Below are 23,327 nucleotides of genomic sequence, written 5' to 3'. Positions count from 1 at the left end.
GCCAACCTTAGCTCCTAAACCCAGTCAGTCAGTTCCCTCAGTGCATCTTTGAGTTCATCACTGAGGAGACATCAGCACACAGGCTCCCAGGGGGAAGCTACTGAGTGTCCTGAGAGAAGACAGATGGAGAGAAAAGACAAAGACAAGCAGAAAGTGACAGCCCCTTCTTCAGTGCTCTCAAGCTCACTTTCTGACATGCTGTGTCTTCAGACAATGAAACCCCAATGAGAAGCCAAAACAAAACAGGCCTCACAAGACCAGCTCGGTTCTCCTTTGCTCAGGGCCAGCTGAGATCATGTGTTGGTGTGAAAAAGAACAAAGGGCTTTTTTACAGACTTCTGATTGCCAAAGATAGGGCTGCAACTGATGAATTCTAATTTGAGGGTCTAAGAAATGAGCACTCTTCTACAGAAAGTCTCTTTATGCTCCAAGCTTACCACCCCAGGATCCTGATGCTACCTGGCACAGAACCACATCAAGGTCCTTCATTCTGCCTTCACTCCCCTCCAACAGCTGAGTTTAAAAATCCTTTATAGTCCAAAGATGTCAACTAAAATGCTAAATTACCTGAGTAATAAAATGTGAGCGAATTCTTCCTTTATTGTTCGTTTTATAAAATTATGAGCATGTTTTCTTTTGGGAAAAAACATAAAAGTATGTTTCAAGGATACCATTACTCTTACCTCATCTTGTATAATGGTTTACTCTTTTAAAAACCTGACCTGCAGTTCTTTACCCCCACAGAGGTTGTCTGCTATAAATCAGGGTAGAAAATACCCAGCTAGCCAACTGCCCTGAAAAATGTCTGGCCTTCAGAGGGCAGGCCTGGGTGAATGGGACTCTAAGCCCACAGAAGACCTGCTTCTGAAGAGCACGTCAGGGCTCTGCATCCTACTGTCTACCCCTCCCCAAGCCGACCAGAGGAAGAGGACGGAAACTCAAGTGCAAAGGTTGTTGTAGCAATGGAAAAAGCCACAGAGTAGAGGCTCCACACGCCAGAACACACAGAACATTGGAGCCTCTTTCACAAACAATTCCTCAAACAGTCCCATTGAGTACACTGCTGGTTTCCAAGCAACTTCTTCACATACCCATATGCCTAAAGTGAATGGAGAATAAAGACAAAAGATTCCTAAAGACAAAAATTTGTCCCAGGTATACGTGAAGCCAAAGATGGTAATAAAACTGAGAGATGGGTTTGAAAAAATGTGTATGGGAAAAAAAGAAATTAAAAAATAAAAACATACTGGGTACATCCAGTGATGAAGACCCTGTGAGTGATATAAGTTTGGGGCTAATGGTTCATTGTATTTTTTTTTTTTTTTTTTTTTTTTTTTTTTTTTTTTTTAGACTGGGACCGAACCCAGGGCCTTGTATTTGCTAGGCAAGCGCTCTACCACTGAGCTAAATCCCCAACCCTGGTTCATTGTATTTTTTTCCTGAAAAGTTATTCATGTTCCCAGTCCCCTTTCTAGCACCCCACTCCCAAAATAGGCCCTTGGTGGCACCATGCTGGTCTCCTCCCAGAATCTTCACCTCCCCATGCTGGAGAGGGCCAGGGGCACACCGCACTTGGCTCTCTTCTCACCTCCTGAGGCAGCTCCAACTTTGAGCGGTCATCTAAGCCGTTGGAGTGCAACCCCATCAGGTACGGAACAGGAGCGTCTAAGAAATGCAGGAGAGAAGCTGGGAGAATGGGGACATAGACATGCTGCCATTGAAAAGGAAACATCAGAGCTGTAATTGTCTCCGCCACGGTCATCAGTCTCTGGTAATCTAGATCGGAAGGGAAAAAAAAAAAAAAAAAAAACAGAATAAGCACACTCAACAAACGATACAATGCAACTGACCCAAGGACCACTATGACCCCCTACTGGAGGCCACAGACTCAGACCCCCTGGTAGACCCCCATCAAATACACAGATCTAACTAGTAATAAAATTCAATACATAGAAATATGGCAGAAAGAGTAAATGTCACCTTTCTCTAGCCACTATTCAAGATTATGTTAAGCATAGTGTTTAAAGTGGGGATAGCCAGGATTTTCTGCTCTCCAGACAGCAAATCAAGATCGCCTACTACTCCCAACACTTCTGCACACAATAGAGTTTGCGAGTTTAGCTGGGCATGGTGGCTTATGACTACAATCCCAGCATTGATCCTGAAGCAAAAGGCTGCCATAGCCTGGGAGACTGGTCTCTTGCTCCTGGCTAAGCAAAGGAGCTGTGACCTATAATTAACTGCTACTTGTGTGAGGAATCTATCTTTGGTCTTCGTCGCCAGTTCCTGGCACACAGCTAAGAACCTGAACATTTTCCGATACTGAGATGAGTGGTGGCTGAGGGTGAGGTAGAGGCCTCCCTGGTGAGCTCCAAGGTACGTTCTAATCACCAGAAAGGCATGAGTAAAGGCTGGCACTTCCAGTCCATCTCTGATCTCAGGGCAAAAGGGGCAGATGCTAGAAACAATCACCAAAGAGCAAAGAGTTCATCACTCAGGCTTCTACAGTAATAAAAAATAAAAATAAAAAAAGCAAATCCAAAGAGCTTCTGGGCCAGTACACATTCTGAGGTGCTGGAGTGAGGCTCACCCAAAGAAGCCAGCATGGGGATACCTGCACTGTGCAGTCCTATTAGGTTGGTATCAAATGTATCTTTTATAATAAATAAGCAAATATTCTCCTCTGTTCTGTAAGCCGCTCCAGAATTTTATCAATATGAAGAGAGAGCTGTAGGAACCTCAAAAATACATAAAACACAGGCAGCCCAGGCTTAACACAGGCAGCCCAGGCTTAACACAAGCAGCCCAGGCTTGCCACAGGTGAGAAGGTGCTGGGACTGATCTACAGGTCTGGGTTAACTCCAAATGGTTCATCCCTTCTCTTCCCAATACTGGCACGTAAATACATATTCCACACCCCATTTTGAGATTGGGTTTATGGGAGGGAGCGAAGGAGAGAAGGAGCAACCACAAGAAAACCAAAGAGCCACCCCTCCTTCCCTCTCCAAAGTGAGTGAAGCAGAAGTTACCACACTCTATGGCTGGCTGCTCTCATTGGCTCATGGCAACAGCATCCCACCTTGTACCAAAACACCATGGAAGTGAGGCAAACCCCCAAATGCCCTCATTCACTGTGAGGTTTAATTGTACTGGATACTGCTCAGCTCCAGTGTCTGAGAACTAGGTCCATATCTATCAGCCATACATATATCAGGGCATGCTGGAGACGGTTATTTGCTCCATATATAAGCAGGCTTTTCAACACTGTAAAAACCTGCCTTGCTTTTCCCCTCCTCAAGATAAACCTAATCTAGTATCTGAAACATGTAATTTAAATCTCTGAAGAGCTTCCTCCAGTGCAATTGAAACTGTGAGATTCTTTAAAAACAAAGCAATAACACAATCCCCATTTCCATTTGTGTGGCTGTTTTAACAGAGAAGAGAAATTGAGCTTTATAGCTTTCTGGTCTGTAGAAGTTGTGTTTTCTTCCTCTACCTTTTAAATGTTTTGTTGTTGTATTGTTTGCTTGTTTGTTTTTTAAAGCAGCCTCTCACCTTGAAGGATCCAACAATCTGTGGTACCCACACTAGAACACTAACCTCCAGGAGTCATACACACAAACCCTTTGCTGCACAGCAGTACCAATGATAGCAGCAGCATCTCCTTTGCCGTAGCATTCCATACCACTCAACTAGCAATAGTTGAACTCCAAGCAACTGGCTAAGTCCTCTCACAGCTCTTCCCCATGCTGTAATATACAATTACTTCTAATAAAAGGAGATTGTTGCTCCTTCTTTCCTGCCACCAGGCCATCCAGACTGAGGAAGACCTGGAAACTCTGGGCCACGTTCACAGACGCAACGGTAAGCACCCAGGAGGCCTCGGGAATGCTGGAGGCGAGCACCACCACAGGATCAACTTTGACAAATACCATCCAGGTTACTTCGGCAAAGTTGGCATGAGGCATTACCACTTGAAGAGGAACCAGAGCTTCTGCCCAACTGTCAACCAACTGTAAATTATGGATGTTGGTCAGTGAGCAGACACGGGTCAATGCAGCAAAAAACAAGACTGGAGCTGCTCCCATCATTGATGTTGTTCGATCAGGCTACTACACTTCAGAAGTTAATTAAATGCTAACATCTTCCAAAAAAAATGGTCGTTTAAAGCTCACTGGAATTAGAAAAAATGAATATCTATACATGGACTGACCCTGGACTCTAACCTCATAGGTAGCAATGAATATCCTAGTAAGAGCACCAGTGGAAGGGGAAGCCCTGGGTCCCTAAGACTGAACCCCAGTGAACTAGATTGTTGGGGGAGGGCGGCAATGGGGGAGGATGGGAGGGGAGCACCCATAAAAAGAAGGGGGAGGGGGAGGGGATGTTTGCCCGAAACCGGGAAAGGGAATAACACTGGAAATGTATACAAGAAATACTCAAGTAATAATAATAATAATAATAATAATAATAATAATAATAATAATAATAATAAATAAAAGAAAAGAAAAAATGAATATGACTTTGTAACTTGTTCTAAAAAAATGTGTCACAATTCTGTCCTGCTACAGGACACAAAGACACACTACAGAATATACATACACAAACTAAGGCACTATGAGTTGGTGACATAATCTTATGGGACCACCACTGGACCACATGAACAGTTTGCCACTGACCAGAAAGTTATTACATGGAACAAGAGTGTATCTTCACTCAGAAGATAACAAAGGGAAGTCTCAGGAACCACTCATCTACAGATGTATTTTTAGCCTATAGTGTTTCGCAACATTGATGCCACCATTTAATATTCACACATTTTTATCTAAGAAAGTCTGGGTTCTTATGAAAACCTGGAAGATTTACTAACATTAGGCCAGTAGCCCCTCAAGAAGTCAACTGGAATTAGTGGCTGTTTGCTTTAGATAGGTATGTGCTCTTCAATTCATAATTGTTTTGCAAGTTGTGATGGACCATGCCTGTACTCACAGCAGAAGGGAAAGCAGAGACAGGAAGACTAAGTAGAGTTGTCAAGCTCCAAGTCAGCCAGAGGTAGACTGAAATCCTGACTCAAAACAAACAGGAGTCGGGGGATGGCTCAGTAGATAAGATAAGCTGTATCTACAGCTCTTCCGGGAGACACAAGCTGGGTTCCCAGCACCCACTTCAGGAGGCTCACAACACCTGCGACTCCAGCTCCAATGCCATCTTCTGGCCTCCATGGGCACCTACCTGTGTGTGTGTGTGTGTGTGTGTGTGTGTGTGTGTGTGTGCGTGTGCGCGCAAATTCTGAACAAAGCTAAAACAAAAGATTCTCCATTACTTCACCTTCAAACTAGATCCCAGACCCCAACCACTTCATAGCAGTTATCTATATACCTCCTTAGCTCCAGCTTTCTTTCACCTTCTCTCAAATAGACAATTACATTATCTCACTGACCAAACTCTTTTAAAAGAGTGCAAAGGACCGGAGAGATGGCTAAATAGTTAAGAGCACTAGCTGCTCTTCCAGAGGTCCTGAGTTCAATTCCCAAAAACCACAGGGTGGCTCACAACCATCTATAATAGGATCTGATGCCCTCTTCTTTCATGCAGGTATACATGCAAATAGAGCACTCACATGCATAAATAAATAAATATTTTTTTAAAAAAGATTAGCTAGAATATTTTGTTAAAAAAATGTTATTTATGGTGCCAAGTGGCACACACCTTTAATGGTGGTGGAGGATAGAGACTGGCGTGTAAGGCCAGCTCTGGTCTACAGAACAAGTTCCAGGTCAGCCAGAGATACTTAGAGAAATCCTGTCTCAAAAAAGTAAATACATAAAAATAAAACAACAACCAACATGTCACTCAAAGGCTGTAATGATGGCTCAGTAGCTAAAAGCACTAACTAACTACTCTTCTAGGGGACCCAGACTCGGGCCTTCGTACTCGTACTAGAGGCTCACAACTGCCTGTAACCACAATTCCAGGGGACCCAACATCCTCTTCTGGACCCACAGGCTCCTGTATGCATGTAGAGTACAGTAAGTTATTCACACACACATATACATAAGTTTTTAAATTGTAAATAATACCTATTCACTTAGTAAGTATTTACGAGGTACCCTTATATACCAGCCATTGCTCTAACACTCAGAATGCCTCAGTGAGGAACTGAATAGGAAAAATCTTGCTACTGAACAGGGAAAATGTCTTTGTCCATGTAACCAACTCTAGGGCAACTTGAATCCTAAAAATATACAAAACATACACACACAGTACCTTTTAAATGCCAATATCATAAAAGACAAAGGCTGAGAAACTGTCAACTTATGTGGTATGGGAGAGGGTACTAAGGGTGGGTGTGCATGCTACTACGTACATGAGAAGGTAAGAAGATAGCTCTGGGGAGTTGGTTCTCTCTGAGTTCTATATAGGTTTCAGGACTCAAACTTAGACTGCCAGCCTTATGTGGGCAAGTGCTTTTAATCACTGAACCATCATAAGCCCAACCTGGAATATTTTTGACTACAGATATTCACAAGTTATTAAAAAAAAAACCTAACCTACTTCTTAAAAACAATTACCTAGAGGGGAGAAGGATAGCTCAGTAGTTAAGAGCACCTATTGCGGGGTTGGGGATTTAGCTCAGTGGTAGAGCGCTTGCCTAGCAAGCACAAAGCCCTGGGTTCGGTCCCCAGCTCCAAAAAAAGAAAAGAAAAAAAAAAAAAAGAGCACCTATTGCTCTTCCACGGGACCTGTGTTCATGCAGCACCCATGTCAGATGCTTACAAGAGCCTCACACCAGCTCCAAAACCCTGAAGCCTCATGGGCACTTGTGCACATGTATATACAGCCACACGAACATATACATAATTAAAAAATAAAATAAATCTTTGTGGGGAAAAAAGACCCTATTTGTAATCTAAAACGAAAATAAATTGTTTTTAAAAGTACTCTATTTCCGGGTGGTGGTAGCATACGCCTTGAATCCCAGCACTCAGGAAGCAGAGGCAGGCAGACCTTTGTAAATTCAAGGCCAGCCTGGCCTATAGAGGGAGTTCCAGGATGGCTAAGGCTACACAAAGAAATTCTGTCTCAAAAAAACAAATAAATAAATTCATAAATAAAATAAAATAGACCATTCTATTGAAAACTGGACTTTGGGCTGCAATGACAGCTTAGTGGTTAAAGATCTTGGCTGCTCTTCCAGAGGCTCCAACTTCAGTTCTCGGCACCCACCACATCAATTAGTTCACAACTATCTATAACTCCAGCTCCAGGGGAATCTGATGCCTCTAAACTCTGCAGGCACCTACACTCACGTGCACATACCCACATGCAAACACACACACACACACCCTACACAAACTTAAAATAATAAAAATAAATCTTTTCTTTTAAAACAACCAGAACTTTTCTTCCCCAAATATCATCCTTTCATCGTTTCTTTTTCCAAAGTCTTTAGCTATCTTCCATCTCCATATTTTACCTATTTACTAACTCCTTTTCTCTCATTAAAATACAAATTCCACTCAGAAAGATTATTTTTTTACTTTGTCCATCACTTTTATCTACCAACCTTGAAACAATGCCTGGCATATTGTACACTAAACTATGTACTGAATTTTATGATACTGGTCTGACTTGCAGAGTAAGCAATTGTTTTTTCTCACCTACCTGAGTATTCTTTCAACCTGCTAGTCACATTCAACTCTCATTTATAGAAACAATTCAACAATTCAGATAACACCAGAAAGAAGCAACAATTCACCTTATCAGTATACAAGGATCATTCTTGATTTTACTGTCAAGCCAAAGAAAACACAGAATACAGAACAGAACTGATGAACCATCACTGCTGGAGGCCACTACCCTTTTCAGTGTCAATTAGAAGAAGTATTCCTTCCAAAACTAAAGATTCAACACCCAAAGGCCATGATGATAGCCAACCAGAATTGCTAGCTTCTCAGGGTCCATCCATTCTCCATCCACCTGTCTAAAGCCCTTGGCCTTTATAGTCAGACCCATTATATGTGACTGTAGAAAGCAGGGATCCCACATGGGTAGAGAGCTGTAGTCAACACTGACTTACGCTGTGAGTAGAGCAGTATTTGAAACTCCAGAAGGGCACAAGTAAAAAGCTGAAACACATTCTCCACCCCAAGCAGTTCAAAGACCTCTTTGACAGGAAAATCAAATAGAGGAAGCTCATTGGTACTTGGTCTCTGGCAGATTATTGGCCCATAGACCCCAGAAAACTTCAGGGAGCGGCCAGGAGGTGGAAGTGGCACCTCATAGAGTACGTTGTATATGTAGCTCTCGAGGGGCAGAGGAGGGGGCTGAGGTGACGTGACTGCCTGGTGGAGCTGCTGCAGCACACTCCGACATGCCTTCATGAAAGACATGGGTGTGATGAGACAGATGCATTTAGAAACATAGAGTGTGTCCCTGCTAATGTCATAGGAGTTGAAGCGCTGCAGCTTGGTCCCAGGAATGCCTTCACCATCTTCCATGCCACTCTGGTCTCCACCATCAGCAAGTGGAGCATGAAGGACATCATACTCAGCGTTGTGCATGTGGTAGAGGGTCTGCATTGCACTGCAGATCTGCTTGCTGGTAACTTCTTCATAAAAGGTAAGGGCAAACCCAAATGTCCGAGAGCCATCCTCCCTTGTGATAATAAAGGCATGGAACTGAGGCTCCCTGGGATCAGCCTGGGTCTTGAATGCCAGCCCTTTGGGCATGCACAGCTGCAAAAGACAATAGAAAAACAAGTAGTGAGAGCATTCCTTGTCCTCTCCAGGACACAAATCAGCTCGCTACAATACACCATGTTGGACATCTGTCTACCTTCCCTAAAGCTCTCCCACATTAATACAACACACACTAACACACTACTATCTATTTGTCTAACACAATAGAAACGTGATTTTTCAGTGTATTTGATACTCTGACAAAATACAGAATCACGGGCTATGTGTACTATAATCCTTTCTTCAAGAACTATTGGTGTTGGTGTATACCTCAATGATGTGCTGATCCAGCATCAATAAGCCTAGAGTTAAAACCACAGCACCTCCAAAATCAAACAGACCAAATATTGCTACCACACCCAGGATTCAAAACCTTTCTATATATTACTCTGTACTAATTTTACGGCTAACAAATACTAACCATTCCCACTGCATCCTGGTCAAATGGATTCCAGTCTACATTCTCAGGGTATCGGGCAAGGACCTTAGACTTGAATGTTCGTCCCAATGGCGTCTGCTCAAAATTTTCTCCTGTTTTAAAAAAAAAAAAAAAAAAAAAAAAAAGAAGCAAATTGTCTTCACAAAATCCCTTTAAATCACAGGATCATGAACATAAAGTGTGGCAGTCCAGCAAGGAGCAGAAATGAAGGCAAAGGGTTAGTATGTCAGCCACCTAAGTAGAAAAGGCATCAAAAGTTACTAATGTCAATAAGAAGCTGAAAAGTGCAGCGCAGTTAATAGTGGACACTACCTTCACCAAGTCACTGCTATAAGCCCATGGTTAATTTTCTTGTAAAAGACAGAGAACGTACAAGAAATGAAAGAGGATTACCCAGCCCCAGCCCCCCAAAGCCACACTCAATTTGCCTAAAATCAACTGGAAACACTCTAAGAGTATGCTATGCAATTCTGTGATAATAAAAACATGGAGATATTAAGAAGACTTCGGGGACACGAGCTAATTTATTAGTTCAGAGTCTGAAATTCCTACAACTCCTAGTTTCTCCCTGTCTCCTCATAAAAACACTAGCATATGCTGAAGTAATAATATTAAAGTGAGGAGGGAAGGAGTCAAAAAAGCTGACATCTAGAGAGACGAAAACCTGAGAAATCTACTGCTCAAAAAGGCACAAGATGGTTAAAAGGCCAAAGAGTTAAAATGCCACCGGAGAGACTGAGAACCGGAAAGCTCTGGTTGTGCTGTTTGGTTTGGTTTTTACCTTCAGTCGTACTTGAAATGAAAGGGCTGGCACCATCCCTGGCTTTAGAAGCCTGAATGTACTGGCATAATGCTATATGATAAATAAAATAACAGAGTATTACAATAAAGCAGTGTTATTCAAACTTTTTGACCATGACTCCAGCACAAAATACATTTTATGTCACAAAGCAATAAGCACATATTTGTATGTGTATATATGTATATATATAAACACATATTTGTATGTTTGTATATGTATATATACATATATATACACATACAAATATATGTGAATATATATATCCTGAAACAAAAATATCACAAAATAATACTTACCCTTACTTTACACAATATTCTTTCATATTTTCTATTCCAAAATAGGCTGACTGCAAAGCTGAGTGTGATGGCCATTACTTGTTATCTCAGAGCTCAGGAGAATGAGGTAGCACACTGCACGGGGGTCTGTCTGTGCATACTAGCTAACACAATTCTATCCTACCTGTAGCTCAGAACTCAGAGGAATATATATATGGTCTTTGGTTTGTTTTTCTTTTTAAGACAGTCATTCTACATAGCCCTGGCTGTCCTGAAACTTGCTATGCAGACAAGCTGACCTCAAACTCACAAAGATTTGCCTGCCTCTGCTTCTCATCAAGTGCTCTAATTAAATTAAAATCATGCATTATCATACCCATCAGGGGCCAGCAACATTAAGAGGGATACACTGTTCATCATTACAGAATGGCATAGACCTAAGCTCCTCCCATAAATTATCCTACAGACATTGCATGGGCTTCTTTTTTAGTATTAGAGATGTAGCTCAGCTGATAGGGTTTGCCTAGCATGTTCAAAGCACCATGTTCAAACCAGTTATGACAGTGCATACCTATACATATCTGTTATTCCAGTATTCTGAAGGTGAGAGCAAGAGGTCAGAAGGTCAGAACTACAGAGATGGCTCAACAGTTAAGAGCATACACTACTCTTCCAAAGGACAGGAGTTCAGTTCCCAGAACCCACATCAGGAAGCTCACAACCACCTCAGGTCCAGATCCAGGGGATCTGATGCCCTCTTCCTGCCTCAGTGGGCACTACAAGCACATAGTGCACATAGAGACAAACAGGCACACGCATATACATACATAAAAATAAATTTAAAATTGTAAGTACAAGATCATCTGGCCTAGTCCAGGCTATAGGAGGCCATGGAAGGGATGGAGAGTTAGACACACTGCTTTCTAATAAAAATCTTTTTCATCCACTCTGAGTTTTTGACTAAACTTAGAAGCAGCAGCACATTTCTTCTAATTTTCAACTTCTGTCAAGACACAACTTTCCTTCTCAAGTAAAGTGAGTTCCAACCACACTTTCAATTTCTCTCATCTTCCATATTCCTTCTGCCCAATAGATTCTTCCGAAATTTTCTTTTTGAGTACATTTCATCTCTCAAAATATACTTAGTAATCTCCACTCAGGAAGACTAACACAATCAGCAGGCAGCTGGCAACCGCTACAACAAAGGCCTGTGGCTTCCACAGAGTGAGTCCCAGTGTTCTCCACAGCACCTGCAGAGATCCACCCATGCAGGCCTTAACTTACTGCATAAAGTAATCCAGCAGCAAGCAGCTGACACAATGATCCTGTCTGCAGTCAGAAATCTCAGAAGGTATTTTTACCCACCTTCAGTTTTGAGAGGAGATAACTATTTCGTCTTTTAAACTTCTAAAACTTGCTAAGTTTGCTCATTTATTCTTATCTTATCTAGAAATTTCTGAACATACACAGGGTTCAGGGAGGCTACCACTGTCCAAACTAAATACTTCTGGAGACAGAGCTGTTCTAAAATGGCAACAAGGTATCCCTAAAACAAGATGAGCACTAGGCAATGGAACAAAGGACAGAAAGGGAAGCAACAGCAGCCCGGACGGTAAAGAGTGAGCCGGGGCTGGAGAGATGGCTCAGAGGCTAACGTGGGGTTTGCTTCCCACACCTACAAGGCAGTTCACAACCATCTGTAACTTCTGTTCCAGAGGGCCTAAAACTTTACTCTGGCCTCCACAGGCATCAGGCATACACACAGTACACATACAGACAGACAAAACACTTTAAAACATAATCTTAAAATATTTTATATAAATTTTTTATTTTATATAAAATAAACATTTTATATATTTTTTAGAAATAAGTGTATTTTAATGTCAAATAAAGGATTACTGTATTTTAAAGGAGGGCTGAATTTTTAAAAGCAGCAGTAAAAAATTAGTAACCGAAAAACATAAAACCACTGCCTGAAACTTATGTACAGAATCATTTAATCCGCCATTATGTAGATCTCTAGAAAACTCACACATTGTAGGAATGAGACCCTGTCTCAAAAAAAACAAAAAAACAAAAACAAAAACCTAACAAACAAACCTATAATATCAAAACTAAAACTAAATCCCCTCCTTCTGTAGACCAGGGTAGCCCTGAACTTAGATCCAACTGTCCCTGCCTCCTGAGTGCTGGGATTACAGTCACGCACCACCACCTAACCCTTAGCCCCATTTCTAGCAGCGTCTTAAATGTTGGGTGCTTTTTTTTTTTTTTTTTTTTTTTTTTTTTTTTGGTTCTTTTTTTTTCCGGAGCTGGGGACCGAACCCAGGGCCTTGTGCTTCCTAGGCAAGCGCTCTACCACTGAGCTAAATCCCCAACCCCGTTGGGTGCTTTTGTAGAGACTTTGGTCTCTACAGAAAAACATTTTGGGAAACCCTAACTAAACTTTACATGCCTTGGGGCGTCTAATAGGTTATAAAATCTTTCTGCTTTGGCCGAGCCAAAACATAAATTAATATTTGTACCTCTATTGATCTGCAGCTTGATTTAAATAACCCTAAATGGAGGGGGTGAATTTTTTTTATGAAAACATGAGTGTTTTTTTCTGGGAAGGGAACCATAATTTCCATCAGATTCTAAGTTCCAGAACTCAAAAAAGCTAGGAATCACAGGTCCAGATATTTTTCTTATTCTGGGAAGGAGACATCCCACTGTACAACCACCTCAGCAGCCACACTAAACCACATGCACCACTGCATAACTGCTCTCCAAGCTGGGGCTGGCTCAAATTAAAGTGATAGTCTTTTCTTCTTTCCTTTTTTAAAAAAAAAATTAATTTTTTTTTTTTTTTTGGTGCACTGGTGTTTTGTTTACATATATTTCTGTGTGAGTGAGTCAGATCCCTTGGAACTGGAGTTACAGACGGTTGTAAACTGCCATATGGGGACTGGGAATCAAACCAGGTCCTCTGAAAGAGCAGTCAGTGCCCTCAACCTGAGCCATCTCCTTTTTCCTTTCTTTGGAAGCCTCTGTTGAAGACAGATATAGGAGCACACGCTTGTAATCCAGTACTTGAGAGGCAGAGGAGGCAGAAGGATCAGAACTTCAAGATCATCCTTGTGACCACACACTTTTCTGTGTGACTCACCTTAACCCTGAGTAAATATTGTCTGGTGTTCTGAATAAGGCTGGCTATAGCAGGAGTCTGCAGATCCCACCTCCTCTAAGAGTGGTAAACAAGACAGAAGGTAGAGGCTTTGCTTATAGTCTTGACAGAAGGGCTCCTACCACATCAGTTTTCCTGCAAACAACCATGAACTCGACAAAATTTAACTTTAAAAAAGGAAGGAACAGGGGTTGGGGATTTAGCTCAGTGGTAGAGCGCTTGCCTAACAAGCACAAGGCCCTGGGTTCAGTCCCCAGCTCCAAAAAAAAAGGGAAAAAAGAAGAAAAAAAAAAAGGAAGGAAGGAACAAAGTAAGAAACTATTGGAAAATACTGGAGAATGAAAAGCATGCATGACTGACCAGGTAAGAACTAATATTTCACAGAAGGTAGAGGCTCTGGTAAACTTCCCTTTGTCTACAGCTTCCAGTCAGCTGTCCCACTGTGCCATAGAAGGCATCTGCGCTAGCAAACCCACACCAGCCTTGCAGTCTCACCACAGGGCAAACCGGGAGACTATGACAGCAGCTAGAGAGACAAGACAAGAAATTCTAAACAGAATTAGGTAAGGGGAACCCAAAACCTGTGTATAAACTCTGCACACATTTCTGGCCAATCCCCGAATAGACGCCACAAGGTCAAACTAAAAGAAACAAGATTCAGGGAAAGTTAACAATATAAACACAAAGACAATGCCCTTTGAAGGAAGGTAACAGACTCCACAGTCTGTCAATACATTATACTTACTGCCTAGGGTCCCAAGTCCACATATGGCAGTACATTTCTGGAATCCCATCATTTGAGGGTCAGAGACAGGAAAATCACTGCAAGTTCAAAAGCAGCCTAGTCTACACCGCAAGTGCTAGGCTAGCTAGGATGATTAGATTGTTTTCTAACCCTGTCTCCTAAAAATGTTTTTTTTTTTTTTGCTCAGGATATAAAGAAAGAGGAAAATATGACACACAGCCCATTCTCGAAAGGAGAATTAACCAACACAGGACAACCCTGAGTTGACCTAAGTATCGGAAACAGAAAAGATTTTAAAACAGCTATAGTCATTATGAACAGATCTCAACAGAGGGCCAGACACCACCATTGCATAACCATGCTTGAGAGCAGACAGGAGATGACAAGTAGCAAACCTGAAAACAGTAACACAGCAATCCAATCTGGAGGACAGAGAGAAGATTGGATGCAAGACGACATGCAAATCATGAAGCAGTCCATATTTTGGGGGCCAGCAAATGGCTCAGCAGATAAAAGCACTTTCTGCCACACCTGATGATGAGTTTGATTAGATCCAAACGATTGCAAAAGAAAATCAATTTCTCCAAACAAATTAAATAAATGTAATATAAAATAGATGTTCGCTAAGATGCACAGAGCTTGGATCTGATAAATAAGACTCTAAAGAACCAAGCTGGGTGCTGGAGAGATGGCCCCAGGGTTCAGAGCACTTGCTGCTCCTACAGAGCCCTCCGTTCCCTTCCCGGCATCTACATGGTGGCTCACAACTATCCTAGCTCCAGCTCTAGGTAATCAGACAACTTCATATGATCTCTGTGTGCAGTGTATACATATGTAAACATACATACATGCCAGGAAAACATTCCTATACATAAAATAAAAAATAAATCTTTAAATAAAAGGAAGCAGTGGCTTTGTTTTCAATAGGCCTGTTCCCTAATTTTCAATGATACCTGTCATCTAGATAATTTCTGAGCCCCACGTCAAGCAAACAGCACTTCCTGTCATCTGTCTGTACAGGGGCACAGTGTGAAACAGAAGAAAATGACAATTAACCTTGTGATTACTATTAGGTATCCTTTTAAGTAAAGACACCTTAGAAACATATACTCAAGACAAGTGTGGTTCCCCACTTGGGGGATGATGGTCCATCATTTGGGGTCAGAACCAGAACTATCACAAGTTTGAAGCCAATCTGTGCTTTATAAAGCATGACTGAGTCCCAAGAAAAGAAAAACAAAAACAACACACACAGTAAGGGCTGAGAGTTTCAGAAGCTTCCCCGCTCCCTTATAGCCCCTCAACATGAAAGTGAAATAAATTTGCAATAACATGGAGTAAAGCTAACTAACCAATCCTAGAAGAGAGAACCTATATATCTTATATACCATACGCTGTTTTAAAATCTTTTTTATTCCCAAATACTTAGGTCAACTCAAAGTTGTTCTTTATTGGTTGATTCCTCTTTTGAGAATGGGTCATATGTCATCTTTTTTTCTTTCTTTATATCCTGAGCAATTTTTTTTTTTTTTTCGAGACAGGGTCAAAAAACTGCCTACATCCCCATCTGACTGTGCTCAGGGGCCATTCAAGAACACCCAGAAGCAGGCGGTAAACCACCCCCAACTCCAGAAAGGCCATAGAGACCCCTTCTCAGGCACTAACCCAAGAAAGCTGCTCACCAGGCCTTTCCCAGGAAAATCAAAAGAGCCGTCTGTTGCTCCGGTGTTTTTCCCTGGAGGCAGACTTGCTTGCTCCCTTTCTCAGTATGTTTTCCTTGTCACATGACCGCTGTACTGGGCTAGCTTTGCCTGATGTTTAACATCTTAGGCATCTGACTTAACTCAAGTCACAGACCTCACATCTTGATAGGTTTCTTTACAAAGTGGTCTGGTTTGAGAATTACAGGATCGTTCAGATTACTTAAAGGACAAACTTGTTGTTTTTTGGGGGTTTTTTTGTTTTTTTGTTTGTTTGTTTTGTTTTTGTTTTGTTTTTTGTGGAGTTTTATTTTGTTTTTATTTCTTTTTTGAGACATGGTCTCAAATAGCCCAAGTTGTGCCTCAAATTACCAGTATCACTGAAGATAACCAAAAAGTTTCTAATATACTTGGAACGTCATCTCCTAAGTCAGCAATTCTCAACCTTCCTAATGCTATGACCCTTTAATACAGTTCCTCCTGGTAACCCCAACCATAAAATTATTTTGTTGCTACTTCATAACTGTAATTTGCTACTATTATGAATCGTGGTCATGCCTTTAGACCTCTCCAACGGGCAAGTTAATAAAGAAAAATGGAGTCAAATTTTTAACTTATTTTTGCCTATATAGGTATGTGTGCCATCTGTGTGTCTAGTCTCCAGAGTTCCCAAAAGAGAGTGCTAGATCCCCTGGAACTGGCATTACAGGTGGTTGTGAGCCACCATGTGGGTGCTGAGAGCCGAACCTATGTCCTCTGCAAAAGCAAGTACTCTCAACCTCTGAGCCATCTCTCCAGCCCTTAATCCCACTCAGGAGACAAAGGCAGGCAGATCTCTAATTTTGAGGCCAGCCTGTGGGCTAAAGAGGGAGTTCCCGGACAGCCCAAGCTGAAAAAAACCCTTTCCCCAAAACCAAAATTTTCAGTGGGTGTGTGGGGGGGGGGGGGTACCCACAGTATCCAGCAGACAGTGTAAGATCCCCCAAAGCTGGAGTTATAGGAAGGTTGCAAGTCGCCTGACAGACGTACTAGGAACCAAACTCAGATCTTTGAAAAGCAGAATGAACTCTTACTAGTTGAGCCTACAAACATTAACAAAGATATCTAAACAAGTTTTCTGTGACATGGAGCCTTTAGAAATGAATACCCGGAGCTAGAAAGACGGCTCAGTTCTTAAGAGCACTGGCTGCTCTTCCAGAGGTCCTGAGTTCAATTCCCAGCAACCACATAGTGGTCACAACCATCTGTAATGGGATCTGCTGCCCGATTCTGGTGTGTCTGAAAACAGCTACAGTGTTCTCATACATAAAATAAATAAATCTTAGGAAGAAAGGAAGAAAGGAAGAAAGGAAGAAAGGGAGAAAGAAAGAAAGAAAGAAAGAAAGAAAGAAAGAAAGAAAGAAAGAAAGAAAGAAATGAATACCCAAAAATCCAGGATAAAATGTCTGGTTTTATGCTTCAGTTCAGTTCTGAATGGAAATCTATACAGATGAAAGGGTGATCAGATGAGAGGGACCCAGCAAGGCCACCTTCCTACTCAGCACTCCTTTCTTCAGACCAGGATCCCTTCAGAATCCCTCTAGAATGCAGCATTTTAAGTTTTAATTACTGTAACTAAGAGATACATGAAACAAAAGTACCTCTAACCTATAAGCCCCTTGCCCAAGGACAGATACATCCTGAAATGTTGGAGGCTACTAGTTACATAGAATGACAAGTCACACGTTTACACTATCCTAAACAGTCAGTTTGACCCAACTGCAATGGATGTGCTTGACTGCATGTACTCCTGCTCCTGATTAGATGTCCAGGATAGCCAGGGCTACCCAAAGAAAACCTGTCTCAAAACAACCCAAAACCAAACAAACAAAAAAACAACAAGAAACAAAACAAGTGTTAATGTGCCCTCAATGACAAAAAAAAAAAAAGCTTCTTTGTTCTTACCATCTTTTATAATATTATTCTTTCTAAAGCAGAGTTTCTAACCACTAAAACTTTATGAATTGGTGCTATCAGTACTTGTTTTACAAAATGTTCATTTAAAGCATTGCACTAGTCTTTTGGAAACCTGTGTTTCAAGTCCAGCAGTGAGTTGGAAATGGTTCTTTCACTCTGTAGAATAACAAACAACAGACAACAACAACAAAGTAATCCAGCCAGTAACAGAATAGTCACAGCACAGTATTTTAAAGGGTTCACTCTGAATTACCCATCTACATGAAAAGTAAAATAATGTGGCTTTTAGAAGGAACATAGAGTACTTCCTTACCTTGTAATCATCGAAAAGATACAAAGTAACACAGAAAAAGAGAAAAATGATAAGCATCACAGTGTAATGCTTTTGTTCCTTGAAAGTCACTAGAGTCAGAAAGCAGGGATTGGAAGATACCTGCAATATAAACTACAGACTCCAACCGAGAGCATAGCACAAATTCCAGTAAATATTTAAGAAAAATTTTAAGTCTACCTAAAAGCAAAAATAGCAAAATTATCAAGTTCCTTTAAAGCTACCATACAAAGCCAAATAGTAGTGTACCTAATTGCAACAATGGCCAAAATGAAAAGAGAAGAGGTGTGTACAGATGAGGGCTACATGTCACACATGGCTAGCAGGAATGTCATCTGGCACACTACAAGAGCTATAGACGGCTCTTCTGAGCCTGGCGATGGTGGCGCACACCTTTGATCCTAGGGCTTGGGACTTGAGGCCCACTAGTCCAGACAAATTCCAGGACAACCAGTACTACACAGAGAAACCCCGTCTCAAAAAACAGAATCAACAACAAAAAGACTCAACTAATGTTAATTGTCAATATACCAACACCCAGCAATTCCACTCCTACATACATTACCAAAAAGTCTAAAGGCATATTTATACAAAAATATGTGTGACATAAATCCTAATAAAATATCAATACTCAAAAGCCTAAAACTACCCATGTGCCTAGCAAATGTAAAATTCAAAAATAAAATGTGGCAAAGTGAAAACAATGGAAAAGCATACAAAAGTGAGGATAAACAATCTAAACTACAAATAAATATAACTGTCCAGAAACATTGCAAACCCCAGCGCTGGCCTGTGGCTCGGCAGCTGAGCACTTGCCTAGCTTGCTGGGAGCCTTAGGCTCAATCCCTGATGCTGCCAGAGAAAGAAAAAAGACTCCAAACCACAGAACTGGGTGTGGTGGTACACACCACTGCTAAAGCAGGACAGTAAGTATCAAGGTTGAGACCCACGTGGGCTACAAAGCAAGTTCAAAGCCAAACTAAGCTGGAGAAGAAAATGCTATTTCAAAAACTACAAAAGAATGCAGTGTAAGATTCTCAGGTATTGGCAACCTGGCTATATTCAAGTTGCCAAAATACTACCAGAGTATACATTTAATGTGTATCTATTTCAATGGCTTTTTGACTTAAATGAGAGTCAACTCTGGATTCTGACCTACTACATGTGAATCTCCACCTTTCTTTATGATAGTCGTGCAAGCTATCATAGGTGTGACTCTATCTAACAAATTAAGAAACTGAACCAAAACTAAGCAAACTGCCCCACAGCATGCAAACAGTAACAGGGGGAGCTGGGTTTCTAACCCACAGACTCAGGTAACAGATCTAAGCTCCAGGTTATAATGTCTCCTTCTGACCCTAGGAGCCACCTCAGCTTTGAAGGAACAAACACATCATATTCTAGGGGGAAAAAGTCGCGAGAGTTAAAGGACCCCAGTATAGTGGAGAGAGGGCTCAGAGGTTAAAAGTATGCACTTGAAGAGGTCCCTGAACACACTTTAGGTAGCTCACAACTACCTGTAATTCCAGCTCCAAGGGATCTGATTCCAGGCACCGAACTCACATGACACATGTGAATGTGAGTGTGCGTGTATGTGTATACACATATATATCTGTAATTAAAAATAAGTCATTTACATTTTAATAAATAATAATTTTAAAGAGTTAAGGAACCCCAAATTCAAGTCTTATTTGTACAAGCCAATTACAAGAACTTGAACACGTTTCTCAGAGAGCTCTTAGTCACGATTTCTAGTCTGTAAAATGAGGTTCAGAAATTCTACCTGCTTTTGCTTCTCCTGCATAGGTTCCAAATCCTGTTTGCTTTAAAAGATAGAGCATAAATCTAGGCTTAGCGATGATTGTGATGACAGCTACCAACAATAAAAACAGTCCCTGACTTTTTCCCTAAATCACTGAGGTTGCTAAGGAAATACATGATGGTCTAACTCACACGAGTTTGACTTTTACCTGAGTTATATTGCTTGCGACAAAATCAGGCCTAAGTTGTATTGGTTTGGGGGGTTTGCTTCGAGTTTAGGTTGTTTGAGACAGGGTTTCTCTGTATAGCCCTAGCTGTTCTGGAACTCACTCTGTAGACCATGATGGCTTCAAACTCAGAACCCCTGCCTCCCGGGGTTAAAGGCATACGCCAATGCCACCGCCTGCCTTATGTCATTTTTATCTATTCTCAAATCCCATTTATCTCTTATTTACCAAGTACAGTAACAGTAAGGCACAGGTAGCCCACATCTCCTTTTCCCTGACCTCTTGTCCTAGACTCTCCTTTACTCCTCTCTATTTCTTGGTCACAACTGACACAATTCAAGCTCTGCCTTTGGCATCCTGAGGGGGTGTGTCCACATCCTGATTCCCAGCACCTGTGAATGCTATCTTATTTAGGAAAGGATAACACAGACATAATCATGATGTAGAGATGAAATCAACATAAATTAGCTGGGTGGATTCAACAGGCAATGTGAATCCCTATAGACAACACAATAAAGGAGACACACTATACGGGGACAGGAAGACAAGAGATGGGAGGGGTGTGGTCAGAGTCCAAGAATGGCCAAAGACACCAGAAACTAGAAGCAGAAATCAGGAATCATTCTCTAAGAGCCTCTGGGAGTCTGTGCCCACTGATAACCTGGATCATGAACTTGCAGCCTCTAGGAAGAGGGGGACCTGAATGACTGTACTGTTTTAAACCTGGACAGTTGTGGCCATTTGATCTGGCAGCCCACAGGAAACTAATACCCATTCCAAACCACATTCCTTTACCCTCCCCACTCCCATAACAAATTCACTTGCCTTCTAAGTAAGGGAGAGCTTTAATTACCCTTAAACTGCATCCCAACTCAATTTCCCCAAGGCACCCCTTAAAAGTAATGAGAAATTATAACAAAAGGAGAAATTATAACAAATATATCCAGATAACTCGATTAAAATGTAAGAGTCTCACTATGTTACCTAACTTAGATCAAATTTACAGGCTTCCTACCTCAGTTCCCCAAACTGCTAAGATTATAGGAAAGTATCACCAGACTCAGCTCTGTCTGTGTTGCTGTTGCTTGGGAGCGTGGGGGGCAACAACCTTGAAGCAGTTAGTTTTCTCCTCCCATTATGTAATTCTGGGGATCAAACTCAGGTCATTAGACTTGAAAGCAAATGTATTTACCCTGAAGACTCCTAGTCATCATTTTTAACGTGTAGAAACATATTTGAAACATACAGGAAAAAATATTCCTGACAAAAAGTTTAAATAAATCAATCAGAAAAAGATCAAAACCACAATAAAAATGTGAACAAAACACCTGGACAAGTAATTAACAAAGAAATGTAAAAACTGTAAGGAATGGAGGGGAAGGGAGGACTCAGCTTCTCTAATGATTAAATTCAGACAATTTTCTTCCCCAAGCTTGGAAATGTTCTTTAAAAGCAACAACACATTAGAAGCATTGTCCTAATTAAGGCTACTATTCCTGTGACAAACAACTTGTGGAGGAAAGTGTTTACTGACCTTCCACTTCCACATCACAGTTCATCACTCAAGTCAGGACATAAACTCAAAACCTAGAGGCAGGCACTGATGCAGAGGCCATGGAAGGAGACTGCTTACTGGCTTGCTCCCTATGTACAGTCAGCCTGCTTTCTTATAGAACTCAGAACCATCAGCTGAAAGGCATCCCCACTCACAAGGGGCTGGACCCCTCCCACATCAACCACTAATTAAGAAAATGCCTGGGGTTGGGGATTTAGCTCAGCGGTAGCGAGCACAAGGCCCTGGGTTCTGTCCCCAGCTCCGAAAAAAAGAAAAGAAAAGAAAAAGAAAAGAAAAGAAAAGAAAATGCCCTACAGGCTTACCTACAGCCATATCTTATGGAGTTCTTTTCTCAACTGAGACTCCCTCCTCTCCAATGACTCTAGCTTATGTCAAGTCAATAAAACACTAGCCAGCCCAAGCAGAGAGAAACAGTGACGTCAAGACTGTTAATGAGAGAGCTGGAGAGATGCTCAACAGTTAACAGGACCAGGCTTCCATTCCCAGCACATACACGGTGACTCACAACTGTCTGTAACTCCTATTCCAGAGATCAGACACTCTCTTAGACATACATACAGGCAAATCACCCATACAATTTAAGTAATTAATTAACTAATTAAGCGTGCACACAACAAAACCTTACAGCATCTAGCTGGGCTGTGATCACACGCACACACGTGCATGTAACATGTATCAAGCTATACACTCAGTGTTGGTGTCTACTTTTTTCTGAGATAAAAAACTCCAAATTTGCCAGGTGTGGTGGTGCACAACTTTGATAGATCTCTGTGAGTACAAGACCAGCCTGGTCTACATGGTGAGTTATAGAACTATATAGAATTATATAGTGTATAGAGGACTCAAAAACAAAAAATAAAATACAAATACCAAAGGAACCACGTAAATACATCAGAATGCTTCCAGAGCTTGATTCTAAATAAAGGAATCATAAGTTACTTCTCAATTTTTCTATAATTACGAAGTTCCTAAGAGAAGTGTGTGTTTTAAAACTTACTGATCAGAAGGGGTTGGGGATTTAGCTCAGTGGTAGAGCGCTTGCCTAGCAAGCGCAAGGCCCTGGGTTCGGTCCTCAGCTCCAAAAAAAACAAAAAACAAAAAACAAAAAAACTTACTGGAATCTTTTTGTTTTTTGATTTCATTTACTGTGTTTTCTTTTAGACCAGGCTAGCCTTAAACTTGCTACATAGCTGAGGATAACCCTTAAACTTCTGATCCTCCTGCCTCCACCTTTTCAGTGCTGGTGTTAGAGCAGTGCTAGGGATAAGACCCAGGGCTTTATGCAAAAACTCTACCAAGATGGCTACATGCCCAGGCCAAGTCACTCACTATTGTATTTTTTAAAAATACAGAAATATTATTTCACACAATGATGACTCCCCTTCCCCCCAACCCCAAGACAAGGTCTCACTGTGTAGCTCAGGCAGCCTATTCACTATGTACACCTCTAGCACAGAGATCCCTGGTCTGGTTCTTTCCTAGTTTGTTTCAATGCACCTTGCATTCTCTTTCCAGCTAGAGCTGACACAGAACCTGATGAGCTAAGATTCACACAAGAGGCTGAATGGAGGATGGCAGGAAGTAGGATGAGTGCTGAATGACTCATTA

General features: G+C 41.4%; 1 protein-coding gene across 1 annotated transcript in view; it reads right to left on the bottom strand.

Moving 5' to 3' along the window:
- The window catches only part of Dennd5a (DENN domain containing 5A), a 67,637-nt gene that overhangs the window by 31,554 nt on the left and 12,756 nt on the right, over window positions 1-23,327 (bottom strand). The window contains 4 exon segments of the mRNA XM_032892923.1: window positions 1,589-1,776; window positions 8,081-8,738; window positions 9,163-9,272; window positions 9,962-10,033. Of these exon segments, the coding sequence (XP_032748814.1) occupies window positions 1,589-1,776; window positions 8,081-8,738; window positions 9,163-9,272; window positions 9,962-10,033 (1,028 nt within the window).

This window comes from Rattus rattus, chromosome 2, assembly GCF_011064425.1.
Source record: "Rattus rattus isolate New Zealand chromosome 2, Rrattus_CSIRO_v1, whole genome shotgun sequence".
Taxonomy (NCBI): Eukaryota; Metazoa; Chordata; class Mammalia; order Rodentia; family Muridae; genus Rattus; species Rattus rattus.
Note: the sequence above shows the minus strand (reverse complement) of the source record. Positions and strands in the feature narration are given on the sequence as shown.